Here is a 16298-nt window from a genome sequence, read left to right on the forward strand (position 1 = left end):
TACATTTAATGTAGTTTTGACAGTATAGTTTTTTTTTTTTTTTTAATTTTATTCTGTCGATATACATTGTGGCTGATTATTGTTCCCCATCACCAAAACCTCCCTCCCTCCCCCTCTCCCCCCCAACAATGTCCTTTCTGTTTGCTTGTCATATCAACTTCAAGTAATTGTGGCTGTTATATCTTCTCCCCCCCCCAGTTTTGTGAGTGTGTGTGTGTGTGTGTGTGTGTGTGTGTATGAATTTATATATTAATTTTTAGCTCCCACCAATAAGTGAGAACATGTGGTATTTCTCTTTCTGTGCCTGACTTGTTTCACTTAATATATTCTCTCAAGGTCCATCCATGTTGTTGCAAATGGCAGTATTTCATACATTTTTATAGCTGAGTAGTATTCCATTGTGTAGATGTACCACATTTTCCATATCCACTCATCTGATGATGGACATTTGGGCTGGTTCCAAGTCTTGGCTATTGTAAAGAGTGCTGCGATGAACATTGGGGAACAGGTATACCTTCGACTTGATGATTTCCATTCCTCTGGGTATATTCCCAGCAGTGGGATAGCTGGGTCGTATGGTAGATCTATCTGCAATTGTTTGAGGAACCTCCATACCATTTTCCATGAGGCTGCACCATTTTGCAGTCCCACCAACAATGTATGAGAGTTCCTTTTTCTCCGCAACCTCGCCAGCATTTGTCGTTCACAGTCTTTTGGATTTTAGCCATCCTAACTGGGGTGAGATGGTATCTCAGTGTGGTTTTGATTTGCATTTCCCGGATGCTGAGTGATGTTGAGCATTTTTTCATATGTCTGTTGGCCATTTGTATATCTTCCTTAGAGAAATGCCTACTTAGCTCTTTTGCCCATTTTTTAATTGGGTTGCTTGTTTTCTTCTTGTACAGTTGTTTGAGTTCCTTGTATATTCTGGATATTAATCCTTTGTCAGATGTATGTTTTGCAAATATTTTCTCCCACTCTGTTGGTTGTCTTTTAACTCTGTTAATTGTTTCTTTTGCTGTGCAGAAGCTTTTTAGTTTGATATAATCCCATTTGTTTATTTTTCCTTTGGTTGCCCATGCTTTGGAGTCATATTCATGAAGTCTGTGTCCAGTCCTATTTCCTGAAGTGTTTCTCCTATGTTTTCTTTAAGAAGTTTTATTGTTTCAAGGTGTATATTTAAATCCTTAATCCATTTTGAGTTGATTTTAGTATATGGTGAGAGGTATGGGTCTAGTTTCATTCTCCTGCATACGGATATCCAGTTATCCCAGCACCATTTGCTGAAGAGGCAGTCCCTTCCCCAGTGAATAGGCTTGGTGCCTTTGTCAAAGATCAGATGGCAGTAAGTGTGTGGGTTGATTTCTGGATTCTCTATCCTATTCTATTGATCAGTGTGTCTGTTTTTATACCAGTACCATACTGTTTTGGTTATAATAGCTTTGTAGTATAGCTTAAAGTCAGGTAGTGTTATGCCTCCAGCTTTGTTTTTTTTGCTCAGCATTACTTTGGCTACGCGTGGTCTTTTATTATTCCATATAAATGTCTGGATTGTTCTTTCCATTTCTGAGAAATATGTCTTTGGAATTTTGATGGGGATTGCATTGAATTTGTATATCACTTTGGGTAGTATGGACATTTTCACTATGTTGATTCTTCCAATCCCAGATCATGGGATATCTTTCCATCTTCTTGTATCCTCTCTAATTTCTCTCAGCAGTGGTTTGTAGTTCTCATTATAGAGATTTTTCACCTCCTTGGTTAACTCATTTCCTAAGTATTTTATTTTTTTGGTGGCTATTGTAAATGGGCAGGCTTTCTTGATTTCTCATTCGGCATGTTCACTATTGGAGAAAAGAAATGCTACTGATTTTTGTGTGTTGATTTTGTATCCTGCTACTGTGCTGAAATCATTTATCAATTCCAGCAGTTTTTTTGTAGAAGTTTTAGGCTGTTCGATATATAGGATCATGTCATCTGCAAACAGGGACAGTTTGACTTCATCTTTTCCAATTTGGATGCCTTTCATTTTCTTCTCTTCTCTGATTGCTCTGGCTAGTAATTCCAACACTATGTTGAATAGGAGTGGTGAGAGTGGGCATCCTTGTCTAGTTCCTGTTCTTAAATGAAAAGCTTTCAGCTTTTGCCCATTCAGGATGATATTGGCAGTGGGTTTGCCATATATGGCTTTAATTATGTTGAGATACTTTCCCTCTATACCTAACTTATAGAGGGTCTTTGTCATGAATGAGTGCTGAACTTTATCAAATGCTTTTTCAGCATCTATAGAGATGATCATATGGTCCTTGTGTTTGAGTTTATTAATATGGTGTATCACATTTATTGATTTGTGTATGTTGAACCAACCTTGCATCCCTGGGATGAATCCCACTTGATCGTGATGAATAATTTTACATATGTGTTGCTGTATTCTGTTTGCTACTATTTTAGTGAGGATTTTTGCATCTATATTCATCAAGGATTTCGGCCTGTAGTTTTCTTTTTTGGTTATATCTTTACCTGGTTTTGGTATCAGGATGATGTTTGCTTCGTAGAATGAGTTTGGGAGATTTGTGTCCGTTTTGATCTTTTGGAATAGTTTGTAAAGAATTGGTGTCAATTCCTCTTTGAATGTTTGGTAAAATTCTGCTGTGAATCCATCTGGTCCTGGGCTTTTCTTTGTTGGGAGCCTTCTGATAACAGCTTCAATCTCCTTTATTGTTATTGGTCTGTTCAAATTTTCTACGTCTTCATGGTTCAGTTTTGGGAGCTTGTGTGTGTCCAGAAATTTATCCATTTCCTCCAGATTTTCAAATTTGTTGGCGTATAGTTGTTTATAGTAGTCTTGAATGATTCCTTGTATTTCAGATGAATCAGTTGTAATATCGCCTTTTTCATTTCTAATTTTCGTTATTTGAGTCTTCTCTCTTCTTTTTTTTGTTAGCCATGCTAATGGTTTGTCAATTTTATTTATCTTTTCAAAAACCAACTTTTTGATTCGTTGATCTTTTGAATTGTTTTTTGGTTTTCAATTTCATTCAGTTCTGCTCTGTTCTTAATGATTTCTTTGTCTGCTAACTTTAGGTTTGGATTGTTCTTGTTTTTCTAGTTCTTTAAGGCGAAGTGTTAGGTTGTTCAGTTGCCATGTTTCCATTCTTCTGAGGTGAGCATTTAATGCAATAAATTTCCCCCTTAATACTGCTTTTTCAGTATCCCACAGGTTTTGGTATGATGTATCATTATTTTCATTAGTTTCAATAAATTTTTTGATTTCCTGCTTGATTTCTTCTTGGACCCATATGTCATTAAGTAGAATGCTGTTTAATTTCCATGTGTTTGTATAGTTTCCAGAGTTTCGTTTGTTATTAATTTCTAGTTTTAATCCATTGTGGTCTGAGAAAATACATGGGATAATTCCAATTTTTTTGAATTTATTGAGACTTGATTTGTGACCTAATATGTGATCTATCCTGGAGAATGATCCATGTGCTGATGAGAAGAATGAATATTCTGAGGTTGTTGGATGGAATGTTCTGTAGATATCTGCCAATTCCAATTGGTCTAGAGTATTGTTTAGATCTTGTGTTTCTCTACTGATTCTTTGCCTAGATGATCTATCTAATATTGACAGTGGGGTGTTCAGGTCCCCTGCTATTATGGTATTAGTGTCTATTTCCTTCTTTAGATCTAATAGAGTTTGTTTTATAAATCTGGCTGCTCCAACATTGGGTGCATACATATTTATGATTGTTATGTCTTCTTGATGGATCAGTCCTTTTATCATTAAGTAATGTCCCTCATTGTCTCTTTTTATGGTTTTTAGTTTAAAGTCTATTTTGTCAGATATAAGAATAGCTACTCCAGCTCGTTTTTCTTTTCTGTTTGCATAGTAAATCTTTTTCCATCCTTTCACTCTTAGTCTGTTTGAATCTTTATGGGTGAGGTGGGTCTCTTGTAGGCAGCATATAGTTGGGTCCTCCTTTTTGATCCAGTCAGCCAGTCTGTGTCTTTTGATTGGGGAATTTAAGCCTTTTACATTAAGAGTTGTTATTGAAAGGTGTTGTTTTATTCCTAGCATTTTATTGGTTGTTTGGTTGTCTTAGGTGTCTTTTGTTCCTTGCTTTCTGATTTACTGTTTGTTTTCTGTGTTTGTTGATTCCTTAGGTTGTAGATAGCATTTTTGTTTGTTTGTTTTCTCTTCATGAATGCCATTTTTATTATACTAGTGGGTTTTGATTTTTCTTGGGTTTTTATGGCAGTGGTAGTTATTTTTCAGGAACCAAACCCAGTACTCCCTTGAGGATTTCTTGTAAGGGTGGTCGTGTGGTAGTGAACTCCCGCAGTTTTTGTTTGTCTGAGAAATATACTATTTGCCCTTCATTTCGGAAGGATAGCCTTGCAGGGTAGAGTATTCTTGACTGGCAATCTTGGTCTTTTAGTATTTTGAATATATCATCCCATTCCTTTCTAGCTTTTAGGGTTTCTGATGAAAAGTCTGATGTTAGCCTGATTGGGGCTCCCTTATAGGTGGTTTGACACTTCTCTCTTGCAGCTTTTAAGATTCTCTCTTTGTCTCTGAGTTTTGCGAATTTGACTATAACATGTCTTGGAGAAGGCCTTTTTGGGTTGAATACGTTTGGAGATCATTAAGCTTCCTGGATCTGAAGATCTGTGATTTTTCCTATACCTGGGAACTTTTCTGTCACTATTTTGTTGAATATGTTTTCAATGCAATCTCCATTTTCCTCCCCTTCTGGAACACCCATGACTCGGATATTTGAGTGCCTAAGGTTGTCTGATATCTCTCTCAGATTTTCTTCAATGTCTTTGATTCTTTTTTCTTTCTTTTTGTCTGCTTGTGTTATTTCAAACAGCCCATCTTCAAGTTCAGAGGTTCTCTCTTCAACTTCGACAAGCCTGCTGGTTAAACTCTCCGTTGTGTTTTTTATTTCGCTGAATAACTTCTTCAGTTCAGCAAGTTCTGCTACATTTTTTTTTCAGGACATTGATTTCCTTGTACATTTCCGCTTTCAGGTCCTGTATACTTTTCCACATTTCATCATGATGTCTAGCTGAGTTTTCTTGTATCTCATTCAGTTTCCTTAGAATTATCACTCGAAATTCCTTGTCAGTCATTTCAAGGGCTTCTTGTTCTATAGGATTTAGTGTTTGAGATTTATTACCCTTTGGTGGTGTACTTTCTTGATTTTTCCTGTTTCTGCTATCTTTCCTTTGATGTTTAGTCATTGTGGCAGGGGGTTTCACAGTCCACCTGTTTGAGACTATTGACTAACTAAGATGTTGATGTGGTTGCCAATTTGGTATGGCTACCTCTGTGACTGCTCAGTTGGCCTCTAGTGCCTTGTGTGTATGATTGCCTCGGGTCTTGGCCCTCTCCAGGGAGCCACCTTTCTGGTCAGCTTGGACTCTGCTGGGCTGCTGGATCACGTACCACAGGGTGTGTGATCTCTGCTGAGTTTTCACTTCCCGTGCAGGACTTCTCCCTGTTCCGTGTGCTCTGGCCCGGGCTGTTGGATCGTGCACTGGCCACCCCACAGGGTGTGTGGTTTCTGTCGAGTCTCCGCCTCCCTGGCCAGACGTCTCCCCGCTCTGTGCGCACTGTGCTGGGCTGGGATGTGTCTTTTGCAACCCCTGTCTTTCAGCTGGGCCTTCAGGACCCTGCTCGGCACCGCCTCGCCCAGGAAGTCTACCAGGTTTCTGCTAGTCACAGACGACCAGTCGCTCTGGGTGCCTTTGTAGCACTGTGTAGATCTTTCTCAGGACTTATCACCTTCCTCCTGGTATCGCGGTTATTTGTGTACTTGACTTATCTACCTCACCAGAGCGTGAGCTCCTCGGGGGAGGAGCCCGCAGCACACAGTTCACCTTTGTATCCCCCCGGCACGGACCGAGTCCAGTGCCCGCCTGCAGTCAGCTCCCCGGTAGGTTCAAGCAGACTTGGGAACTCTCCTACCGCACTATTCCTAACCAGAAATTGGTTAGGTGTTTTTCCGAACTGGTGGCCACAGAGATGGTATCTGCCTCCCAGTAACAGGAAGTTTACTGGGGGCCGGAGTCCAGGGTGTGGTGGAGTGACAGTCGGTCCCGCCCATACTTCCTTGCCCTCCCGATGCTGGCCGAGGACACCCCACGCCACCAGCCCCACCAGAGAACCGCAGAGGGAGTGGGAGTGGAGGCCAGCCCGCAGGCCCCGGGAAGCCCCGCGCCGGGGCATGCAAGTGGGAAGGCTCAGTGAGGAGCCGAGCTGGGCAAGGAGGACAGGCTTGGCTGAGCCGGGCCAGAGCTGCCACCACCTGAGAAAATGGAGGCAGCCCCGGGGCGGTGAGTGGCCTGGTGATGCAGGCGGAAGCCGGGTGGGCATCAACCCCCCGAGCAGGGCCGGGTCGCGGGTCACTTACAGGGCTGTGCCAGGTCGGGCACTCACTCTCTGCCTTTGGTTTGTCGCCTTCCCCGTTCTCGGTTCCCGCCGCCTTGGGCTGCTCGCTCGGTCCTGCGGTGCGGCTCGGGTGCTCCCAGGAATCTTCTTTTATGCCAGCCTGAAACCTCGAATCATGAATAGGGCAGCTGGCCATCTTCAGCGCGGCCCCGGCCTCCAGGATCCTGTCTGCATCCACAGCAGCCCTGGCACCATGTTCCCTGTTTAGAGACTCGCTTTTGCAGCTAAGAAACAGTTCTTTTACTGCTCCATACTTCAAAGCTGTTGCCTGTAAATGAGGCAGCCTCTCCTGCCGAGGGCAAAGTGGCGGTCAGCCCCCACGACTGGCCACCAGCAGTGGTCCTCCCTTAAGAGATGGCAAGAGGAAGGTCCACAAGTTTCCCGGCTGCCTAAGGCCCAGTGGCTGCCTTTTCCACCTCAGCTACTCCGTGCCAACCGCCGCAGCCACCGCCATCTTGAAAACCCCTCAACAGTATAGTTTTTGACAGTATGGTCAGTGTATTCATTCTAAAAGAACTAATCTTAGCATTTTTTGCTAACTTCTGTTTGTGGGTACTACTTATGATATTACAGTCAGGACAATTTACTTCCACCTCATTTATTAGGTTTTTGTTTGCTGAAAAGCTACTGACTCATTAGCTAATGACCCCACATTGTTTTTTCCATAAATGTATATGCTCTTAAGGCAAGTAATTTTGTTTACATCTATTTTGGACAACTGTAATAAGAAAATATACTAGGTATACTCAAAATATTTAGTACTTTTACTATTGCTTTTATCCCTGTAAATTTTAGTAACATTATCATCAAATAAATTATTTTCTAGTGCAAGTTACCCACTGTAGAAGAATGTATGCAGTTAGCTGAGACTGCCCAAGCAGATGGCAATATATTTAAAACTATAAAGTATTATTTGTTAAGTCAAGAACCTGAAAAAGCCCTTCCTATTGGTATTGACTTCATCAAAGGTAAGTTTCTAGTTGGTAATATAATTTAAAATCTACTCACTTATTTAAGCTTTTCATTTATATTAATAATCAGCCTTAAAATCAAGAACTAGCCATCCTTAATTTTAAAAGGAGAGAAATTACTGATGTGAAATACGGCATCCCTTCTGATTTTATGGTATGAGGACCTGAGAGAGTGTGAATAGGAAAATACTTGTAATCCAGAAAATAAAGAGGTAGATAAGACTGACTGACAGAGAATTAATCGTATAAATTAAAAATTGGACGCACAAGTTTTGATACTATTATTTAGAGAATCTTTTATTGGTTTTATTTTGCCAGAATACATCAGTAGTTCAAATTGGACTTTGGATACCATTTTCCCCGTTCTTGACCTATTGAGTTATATTCGGACTGAAAAATTAGTCTTGCATACATGTACTATGTAAGTACTTTTTCTCCAAAATACGTTAGTGAATCTATGAGATGTTTTAAAATGGTTTGATTGGTTTTGGTGTTTAGATCAATAAGTAGGATCGTCTTGGACAGGTAGCTGCACTTGTAGAAAAATTACATTTTTATTTGTTATATTCGTATTAAAAAATACAGAGGTGAACTTGAAAAAGAAATATTAAATGTTAGTGGCTCCATTTAGTAATATCTAGTGCATGTGTGTTTATATATGTGCATATAAACACATGTTTCAAAGAGGACTAATTCAAACCTTTCAGATGGTTTTCAACCTTAAGTCCTCAAGAAACTAATGGTCATATTTATTAAATATCCATTGTGTGCAAAGCATTATACTAGACTTGGGAGAAAGAAGTGCTGGGAAGTAGAAAATAGACACCATTCCTGAATTCAAGTACCATTTAAGGACATTGTCATCCATATGATTTAAGCCTTCAAAGACTCATGTATAATTTGCAAGATAGTCTTTGGGCTCTTTTTGTTTTAATGCCTGTGTGGAAAAGGTGATGCAGAAGCCTGGGAAACTGGCAAATTCCCTCAGCAGGAAGTGCAGTAGATATTCTTCGACCTTTCCTTGAGTCTGCATAATATGCTAAGAATTCCTAAATCTGACCAAAGGAGTTACTTAGAGATAAATCACATGAAGAAACAGCCAGAAAGAAGCAGGCAATAGTTATATACTATTAAGAGGCTTTTATTTTAAATTATAATTTATGATATAGCATAAATGTCTGAATATGAATTATTAACTAATGAATAAATCATCTTCCTCAAATTTAGAAAAATTTCTAAACATATTTTGCTCTGTCACCCATCAGAATATAGGATACATGTACATGAACTATATATGAGAGTAATGTTCTATATCTCAAATTGTGGAATTAAAAAATATGTGTATATATATTCTTTTTTTAGAGCTCGAAATGAGTTGCTGATATTATATGGTTATGTTGGTGCATTATTGGCTATCAGAAGACAGTACCAAAACATTGTTCCAGCACTTTATGAGTACACAAGGTACAAAAAAAAAAAAAAAAAATTCCTTTCTATCATTAAATTCCTTTTACTAATATCAGTAGTCTCTAAGTAGATCATAAAAGGCACCAAATGTATTATTACATGCTTTCATTTATTTATTCAGTATGAGCTTTACAATAAAGCAGCAATTAACTATATGAAGTAAGAATGCATTAGGCTGTAAATATAATAGAAATCCTAATGCTAACTTAAACATAGCATTTATTGGTCTTGCATGTAAAAACACTTGAGATAGGCATTCCCAGCCTATTGCAGCTGTTCAATGATTCCATCAAGGACCTAGATTCTTCTCTTCTTTTGACTATAACATTCTTGATTTCTTTCCTGTTGCTTGAGTTTTCCATGGTTACAAGACAGCTGCTAGCCCTCCATATATTATTTCTACTTTCTAAGCAGGAAAGAGGTAAGGGTAAAGAAAGATAGACACCACAAAGAGATTTCTCCTGGCAAGACCATTTTGTTCAGCAAGGAAGGTTCTCCTTAGGGTTTTATGCCTGCAACTCATTGGCCAAAATCGTGTAACCCCACTTTTAAAAGAAGATGGGGGCGGAAAAGATGGGAAACTGGGTATTTTAGCTTTCCATTCTGTAGAGTAGAGAAACGCAAAGTAAAGAGAGTTTGTGAGTAGCACTGTTTTATATTCATATATAATCTACCAATTAAATTCCTACGTTTTCTCATAGCTTGCTAACTTTAGCCATTATACTTAAAACTTGTTATACTCAAAAATAAAATTCACAGTGCCTCCCATAAAAACCCTTTTTCAAATCTACCAGTTTGTGAAATGGCATAGTAGATGACCTTTTTAACTCTTAACAATGCTTTAGAGACTGTGGGTAAGTAATGTTTCTGAGTACCCTTCATATGGGGCAGAAGATTTTGAGAGAAACAGAGCCTTTCTCATCCCTAACTACTTCTCCCTCTTGTGTAAGTGAAGCAGTAAACTGCCACTTAGTGCAAAGTAAGGAATAATACGGAATTAATATGATCGGGGTACTCAAGGAAAAATCTGCTTCTGTGCATGCAGCATAACCAAAATTCAAAAGCAACTTTAACAGTATTAAAATATAGGATCAATAGGACATATCACATTAGAATTAAAATAATGTTGAATGAAGCAAGTTCAGTTATATATAACTTCAGTAATGATGAAAGTGAAGAGAGAAAATGGTCACTTAAATTAATATCAAGAATAAAAAGAAGAGTTTTTATTTGTAAACCTGGAGAGACTTCAGAGAATACGTCTAAGTTAAGGAAAACATGGTAGTTTAGAAAAAGACATTTAAGAACTCCCTAATTTTTAAGAATGTCTCTGACAATTCCATCTTTGTTGTTGTGTCTTGATGCCTGCGTTTATTTCCCTAACCCACTAAATATCTTTTTCCCCGGAGTTTTGTTCTCTTTCTCTCCTCCTCTCCTTACTTTTTTTTTTTCCTCACCCACCTCCCATGTCTCCACTCCTCTTCTCTACCCTCTTTTCTATACTCTGTTCTTCAGAAACTTCAGCATTTCTTAGCTGCACTTGTCACCTCTATGGAGATAACTCATTATTATATATTCAGGCATAGCCTACTCTCCAAGCTTCTATGTGTATATCCAGCAGCTTGCTAAACTTCAGCCTTAAACTCCAGTATGTTCAGAATTAAAATCATCTTCCTTCTCAAATTTACTCCTTCTCTTGTGTTCTCTCTTTCTTTTGATGGTGTCGTTATATTTCTGTCATCCAGGATTAAATAATCAGGGTCATGGTTAAGTGTTGCTCCTCACTGTGGCTATTACGCAACATTGCTTCACTGATCTAACCATTCTCCATACATTATGCAGCTAATTTATTCATTCATTCACTCACTCAATCACTCACCCAACTGTTGATTGAATATCTTTCACTTGCCAGGGATTTAAATGCTAACTATACATGTTAGCATATATGCTGATACAGTATTCCCCCCATGTCCACAGTTTTGCTTTCTGTGATTTCAGTTACCCACGGTCAACAGTGGTTCTAAAAAATTAAATGGAACATTCCAGAAATAAACAATTAATAAGTTTTATACTGTACATTATTCTGAGTAGCATGATGAAATCTTGTAGCGTCCTGCTACATCCTGCCTGGGATGTGACTCATCCCTTTGTCCAGCATATTCACGCTGTGTATGCTAGCTGCCTGTTAGTCACTTAGTAGCAGTCTCAGTTATCAGTTCAACAAATCCACAGGAAGAAAGGTGAGTGCAGTACAATAAGATACTTTGAGAGGGAGAAAGAGACCACATTCACATAAATTTTATTACAGTATATTGTTATAATTTTTCTATTTTACTATTTGTTATTGTTGTTAATTTCTTACTGTGCCTAATCTATAAATTCAACTTTATCATAGGTATGTATGTATAGGAAAAAAACATAGTATATATAGGGTTAGGTACTATCCATGGTTTTAGGTATCCACTGGGGGTCTTGGAATGTATCCCCTGTAGATAAAGGGGAATTACTATGTGTGTGCATATAATGTATAATGTATAATTTTATTATAATATATGTATAATATGTGTACACGCATATTTTTGAACAATTGTTAAGTTTAAAATTTCAGTTAAACTTCATTTTCTTTTTCTAATATCTAAGTTTTTGATGTCAGATGTTAATTTCTTTTTTATATGTTTTAGTCAGCTATTAAAACGTCGGGAGGTGTCAGTCCCTTTAAAAATTGAACATCTTTCTGAGGAACTGGATGCATGGAGAGCTTGCACACAGTTCACCAACCAGTGAGTGAATATAAAAATTGGAATGCAGAAGGTATTTAATGTTATAAACAAACTTGTTGTAAATGTGCATGGTCATGGTCTCATTATTAATTTTAGCAGAATAATGAATCTTGATTTGTTTAGCATATATCAATAATAATTTATAATGCTCTCTTTTCTTGCCTTTTTAAAGTTCTTTATTCTACTGTAAATAGTCTGAAGTAGATTTCCCTCCACTATAAAGGGGAATTGAATAATCATGAGGGACTATTACTGATTTAAACCTATGATTCTATAAAAATGAAAATATCTGTTGAAAATATAGATCATCAGAAGAATCTCCGTATACACCCCCTTCTGATTCACAAAGAATGGTTTATGCAACTTTATTAAAGAGACTAAAAGAAGAACCACTCAAAGGAATTATTGGGTCAGATTATGTGACTGGATCAAACCTTCCAAGTCATTCCGACATTCATATCTCTTGTCTTACAGGACTAAAAATCAAGGTACAGCCTAATGTCAAGAATAAATTGTGCATTTCCATCATTTTTATATTTTTATTTTTTGAAATGTTATCTTAAAATAAGCATAAGCTGAATAAAAGTAGGTAACTCTAAAGTGGCCTGGGGCCCAGTAAATAAATATTGCCCTTAGTGCTTTCATAGTATAAATGGTCTGTTTGTCTTTAAAATAAATTTGGAAAGGCAGTCATTGTACTGACTGTTATTACAGAAGCAATTAATGTAGTAGGTATACTTAGGACTAAATGATATGTATACTTATTCATGTAGTATTACTTAGGACTAAATGATGTGTATACTTATTAACAAATATATTTTAAAGTACATATAGATCATATCCTAAGGGAAATTAAATAAGGGAGACAAACCAACAATCAACACATTAACAAATGGTTGTATCACAATATATTAACTTTCTAGTCTCCATTTGTGTTATATAAACACAAACAAAGCAATTAAAAATAGATAAATGTTTGAGGGTACTTCAAAAAGTTCATGGAAGAATACAATTAAAAGATAATATGAATCTTTCCGTGAACTTTTTGATGTACCCTCATATAATACATTATTGATATATATGCATGTTCTTAAATCTAGTTACCAAACTTTTCAGCAATTAAAAATTATTGGGATCAATTGTAAGGAATGGCTAATTCCCAAGGAATGATCCCTAATGTACAATCAAATGAATGATGCCAGAGCCGCCGAGTGTGACCCAGGGGTGTATTATCTCAAAGAAATAGAGAAGTCTATCATTGTAGAGCCAGGACTAATTGTATGAGTTCCCGTGAAGTAAACAAAGCTGAATCCTCATGAAATGCTAATTGAGAGTATAGATTGGACTAAAAGAGTGGGACCTCCCAGTAATATACACATTTTATCGATTAGATTTTATATTTCAACTGTGTTGTGGAAAATTACATTTCTAATGCTGACATGCCAAGCCAATGAAGAAGGTATTTTTTGGCACCACCACTCAAAATAAATGAAATAGCTGGATTCTAATGTAAACCCTAACTATAGCCTGGCTTGCCACTGCAAGCTAGTTAACACACCAGTATATTCCAAAAAACAGACAGGGCGCACATAGTTGTATACACCTTTATTATCCACTTGTGTTCAGAAATAAAGAACCAAAGGGGTAAATTCAAAAACTTATAGTTAAAAGCAAAAAACATGAAATTTTTGGAGTGTATATTCAGTACCACCCACTGCCCTTTGTACCATTTCTAGTACTTGGTATCTTCGTGTTCCTTTTCTCCTTCTCTTAAGAATCTTTTTCTCCATCTGGGATAGTCAAACGACCTAATAAATACCATCTAACCTCTCTGTACACAAACCCACATTCAGGAAAGGATCTACTAATTATCTCATACACACTGAGGTACACATAAATAATATAGATGTAGTGCCACCCTCCCAGAATATTTCTATTTCAACAGAAAATTAATGTGTTTGGGTTATAATTGTGAAATTTCTAGTACCTACTAATAGGAAAATGTCTACTTTACCTACTTCTATAATGGGCTTTCTACTATCTAGAAATAATTTGCTAAAAACAAGATGTATCATTTGAAATCATGACCAAATCCTGATAGCTTTAGAACCTAATTAAGAAAAAAAAAATTTATATTGCATTTAGTGTTTTATAAATCATGCTCTTCCTTCTAAGAGCTGGGTCGAAAGCTTGTTTGCGTTTGATTCTTCATAACTACCCTTGGCATATGTAATCACTGATGCAACAAAATTATAAATATGCTAGTAAATCACATGACTGAACATAATTTTAAATTAAGTTTATATGCAAATAGAGCAATATGTTTTTGATCTTTTGGAGAGCAGGTTCAATGTTTCTGGCTGAAATAATTTCCCCAGCTGTATTAACATATGCTACATGATTAAACTAGTATATTTAAGTCCATTACTAGGCATACATGTTTTTATAAAATAAGTCAACTTTGTGACAATTAATAAATTAATAATACCTATTGTCATTGCTAGCACTACTGTATTTAAAGAGTTCAAATTATAAAACTGAATTTTATTTTAACAGGCATCAGGGAATAATAACGTAATGTTAAGACATTTGGAAATGTTTCTGTATTTTGTGGCAGTTCAAAGAACTAATTTTCTCATATTATCAAATTTTCTCTTAGGATTGCCTAAATATTGCCAGTGTTTTTTTTGTTATGGTGATTCTTATTTCTGAAAGTTTAAAAATACATTGTGAATTTATAATCTCATCTTCTCTTTTCTCAATTCTGTGTGCAGGGCCCTGTATTTTTCCTTGAAGATGGGAAATCTGCTATCTCATTGAATGATGCTTTGATGTGGGCAAAGGTGAATCCATTCTCACCTTTAGGAACTGGAATACGACTCAATCCATTTTGAGAGATTTTTTTCCATGCTTAGTTGTTTTATTTAAAGAAGAGCTTTTGTGGGTTAGTATTACCTTAATCTTGGTTGTCCAAGGACCAAAAGTTGGGAAGAGGATTAGGGATTGGGAAAATAACAGTTAATTTTATTCATTAACTTCAAGAAATAAAATATTTATATAATTTAAAAGAAAAATAGGTGACTCCTTTATAGAATGTAATAGCCACATTTGGGAGGAAAGTAATATTTAAATTATAAAGGACCAAATAATCTAAAAAGCATATAAAGTGTACAAAGTATAAAAGGTACAAAAATATTATATTGTTGAAACATTGAAACATATAAAAAAGTACAACTCCTAGAATAGTGCTTGACATACAGTAAATACTTAATGACTATTTGAATGACCAAGTATCTTGAAATAAGGAAATGTTATGTATGCATAGTTGATATTCAAGTTAACAAACACCTTTGTTGTCCTTTATAAAGTGTATAGTAAACGACTAGTTTTAGTTCATATTTAATAAAAGTTTTCAGTTATAAGTTTAGTAAATGTCAATAAATGGATACACAGTTAAAGTACTTTTGAGTTTTATTAAAAAAAATTACCAAGTTTTTTATCTGAAGTTCAACTGTCCAATTATAAAAGTATAAGTTATACAAACATGAAAAAAATTGGGCGGTGAAAAACACAAAATGCAGTCAAATATATATGAGAATTTTCATTAGGTAATTGACTTTCAAAAAATATTCAATATACATGGATAATAGTTTTGATTAATTCATTTAATATTTATATAATAAAGTCTAGTTTATATTAACTTTCTTAAAAAACACAATTTATGTGATGAAAATTAGTTTCAAATAAATTTCTATAAATAAATAGGATACTAGTTGAAGTTTTGGATACATTATGAAAATGTAATTTTAATTACATTTAACTAGAATGTCGCTTTTATCATCTTCAATTTTGTTGTATTTTAAATATTTTTAAAACCTTAAACAAGCTTCTTCAAATTGAAAACAATGTATATTATGTATGTGTATCATATCACACTGAGCACTTCTAACTCCTCAAAAAGACATTACAGGCTTAAATTTCATTTTATAAAAAAATATATTACAGAAGAGAATATATGCAAATCAGAGATGAAATGGGTAATACAAAGTGTATCTGAGAGGCATTTTTTTTTATCTCTTAGTGATATCTGTAACTCAAATTTTTCTTAGGTGAGCAAGAGTATTAATTGGCACATATATACTAAAATCCCCTGACATAAAAATGAGTCTAAATTACACTGCCATTCTTTTAATTTTGTTTTAAAATAGGTTAATAAGCCTATCTTTGTTGTGCTTTAAGTACTTCAAAGGACATCATTAAGTTTTAGTTATACATATATAAAAAAATCATTACCCTCTGCATTTTTAATGAATGCAGGAAAATAATATGATAAAATATTCATAAGTTTAGCATAAAGAAAAATTCATATAACTCTTAACACATGAGTATAACAAAAGAGTAACCTAATTTCTGACTAAAATCTAAATTGGATTGATTCAACTACCATTCTATTATTCTTTGACTTCTACAATGTTCTATAATATTAATTATAACTATTCTTCATAGAATTATAAATATATATCATTTAACTATGTCAATCTGTATACATTGTGCCTTAATATGAAAAAGAAATTTTTTTTAATTTATAAAAGTATTTTTCATTGTTAGATTTCATATGCATAA

At 35.7% G+C, this 16298-nt stretch overlaps 1 protein-coding gene across 4 annotated transcripts in view; it reads left to right on the forward strand.

Annotated features, from left to right (window-relative positions):
• WDR17 (WD repeat domain 17) overlaps positions 1–14675 on the forward strand; it is a 91539-nt gene extending 76864 nt beyond the window's left edge. For all 4 annotated transcript variants that reach the window (XM_063076816.1, XM_063076815.1, XM_063076818.1 and 1 more), the window contains 6 exons: positions 7284–7425; positions 7747–7849; positions 8791–8892; positions 11577–11675; positions 11980–12163; positions 14450–14675. In XM_063076816.1, the coding sequence (XP_062932886.1) occupies positions 7284–7425; positions 7747–7849; positions 8791–8892; positions 11577–11675; positions 11980–12163; positions 14450–14569 (750 nt within the window). In that variant the 3' untranslated portion in view covers positions 14570–14675. The remainder of the gene's footprint in view (positions 1–7283; positions 7426–7746; positions 7850–8790; positions 8893–11576; positions 11676–11979; positions 12164–14449) is intronic.
• Positions 14676–16298: the final 1623 nt, after the last annotated feature.

Source organism: Cynocephalus volans, chromosome 13 (genome assembly GCF_027409185.1).
Source record: "Cynocephalus volans isolate mCynVol1 chromosome 13, mCynVol1.pri, whole genome shotgun sequence".
Classification (NCBI taxonomy): Eukaryota; Metazoa; Chordata; class Mammalia; order Dermoptera; family Cynocephalidae; genus Cynocephalus; species Cynocephalus volans.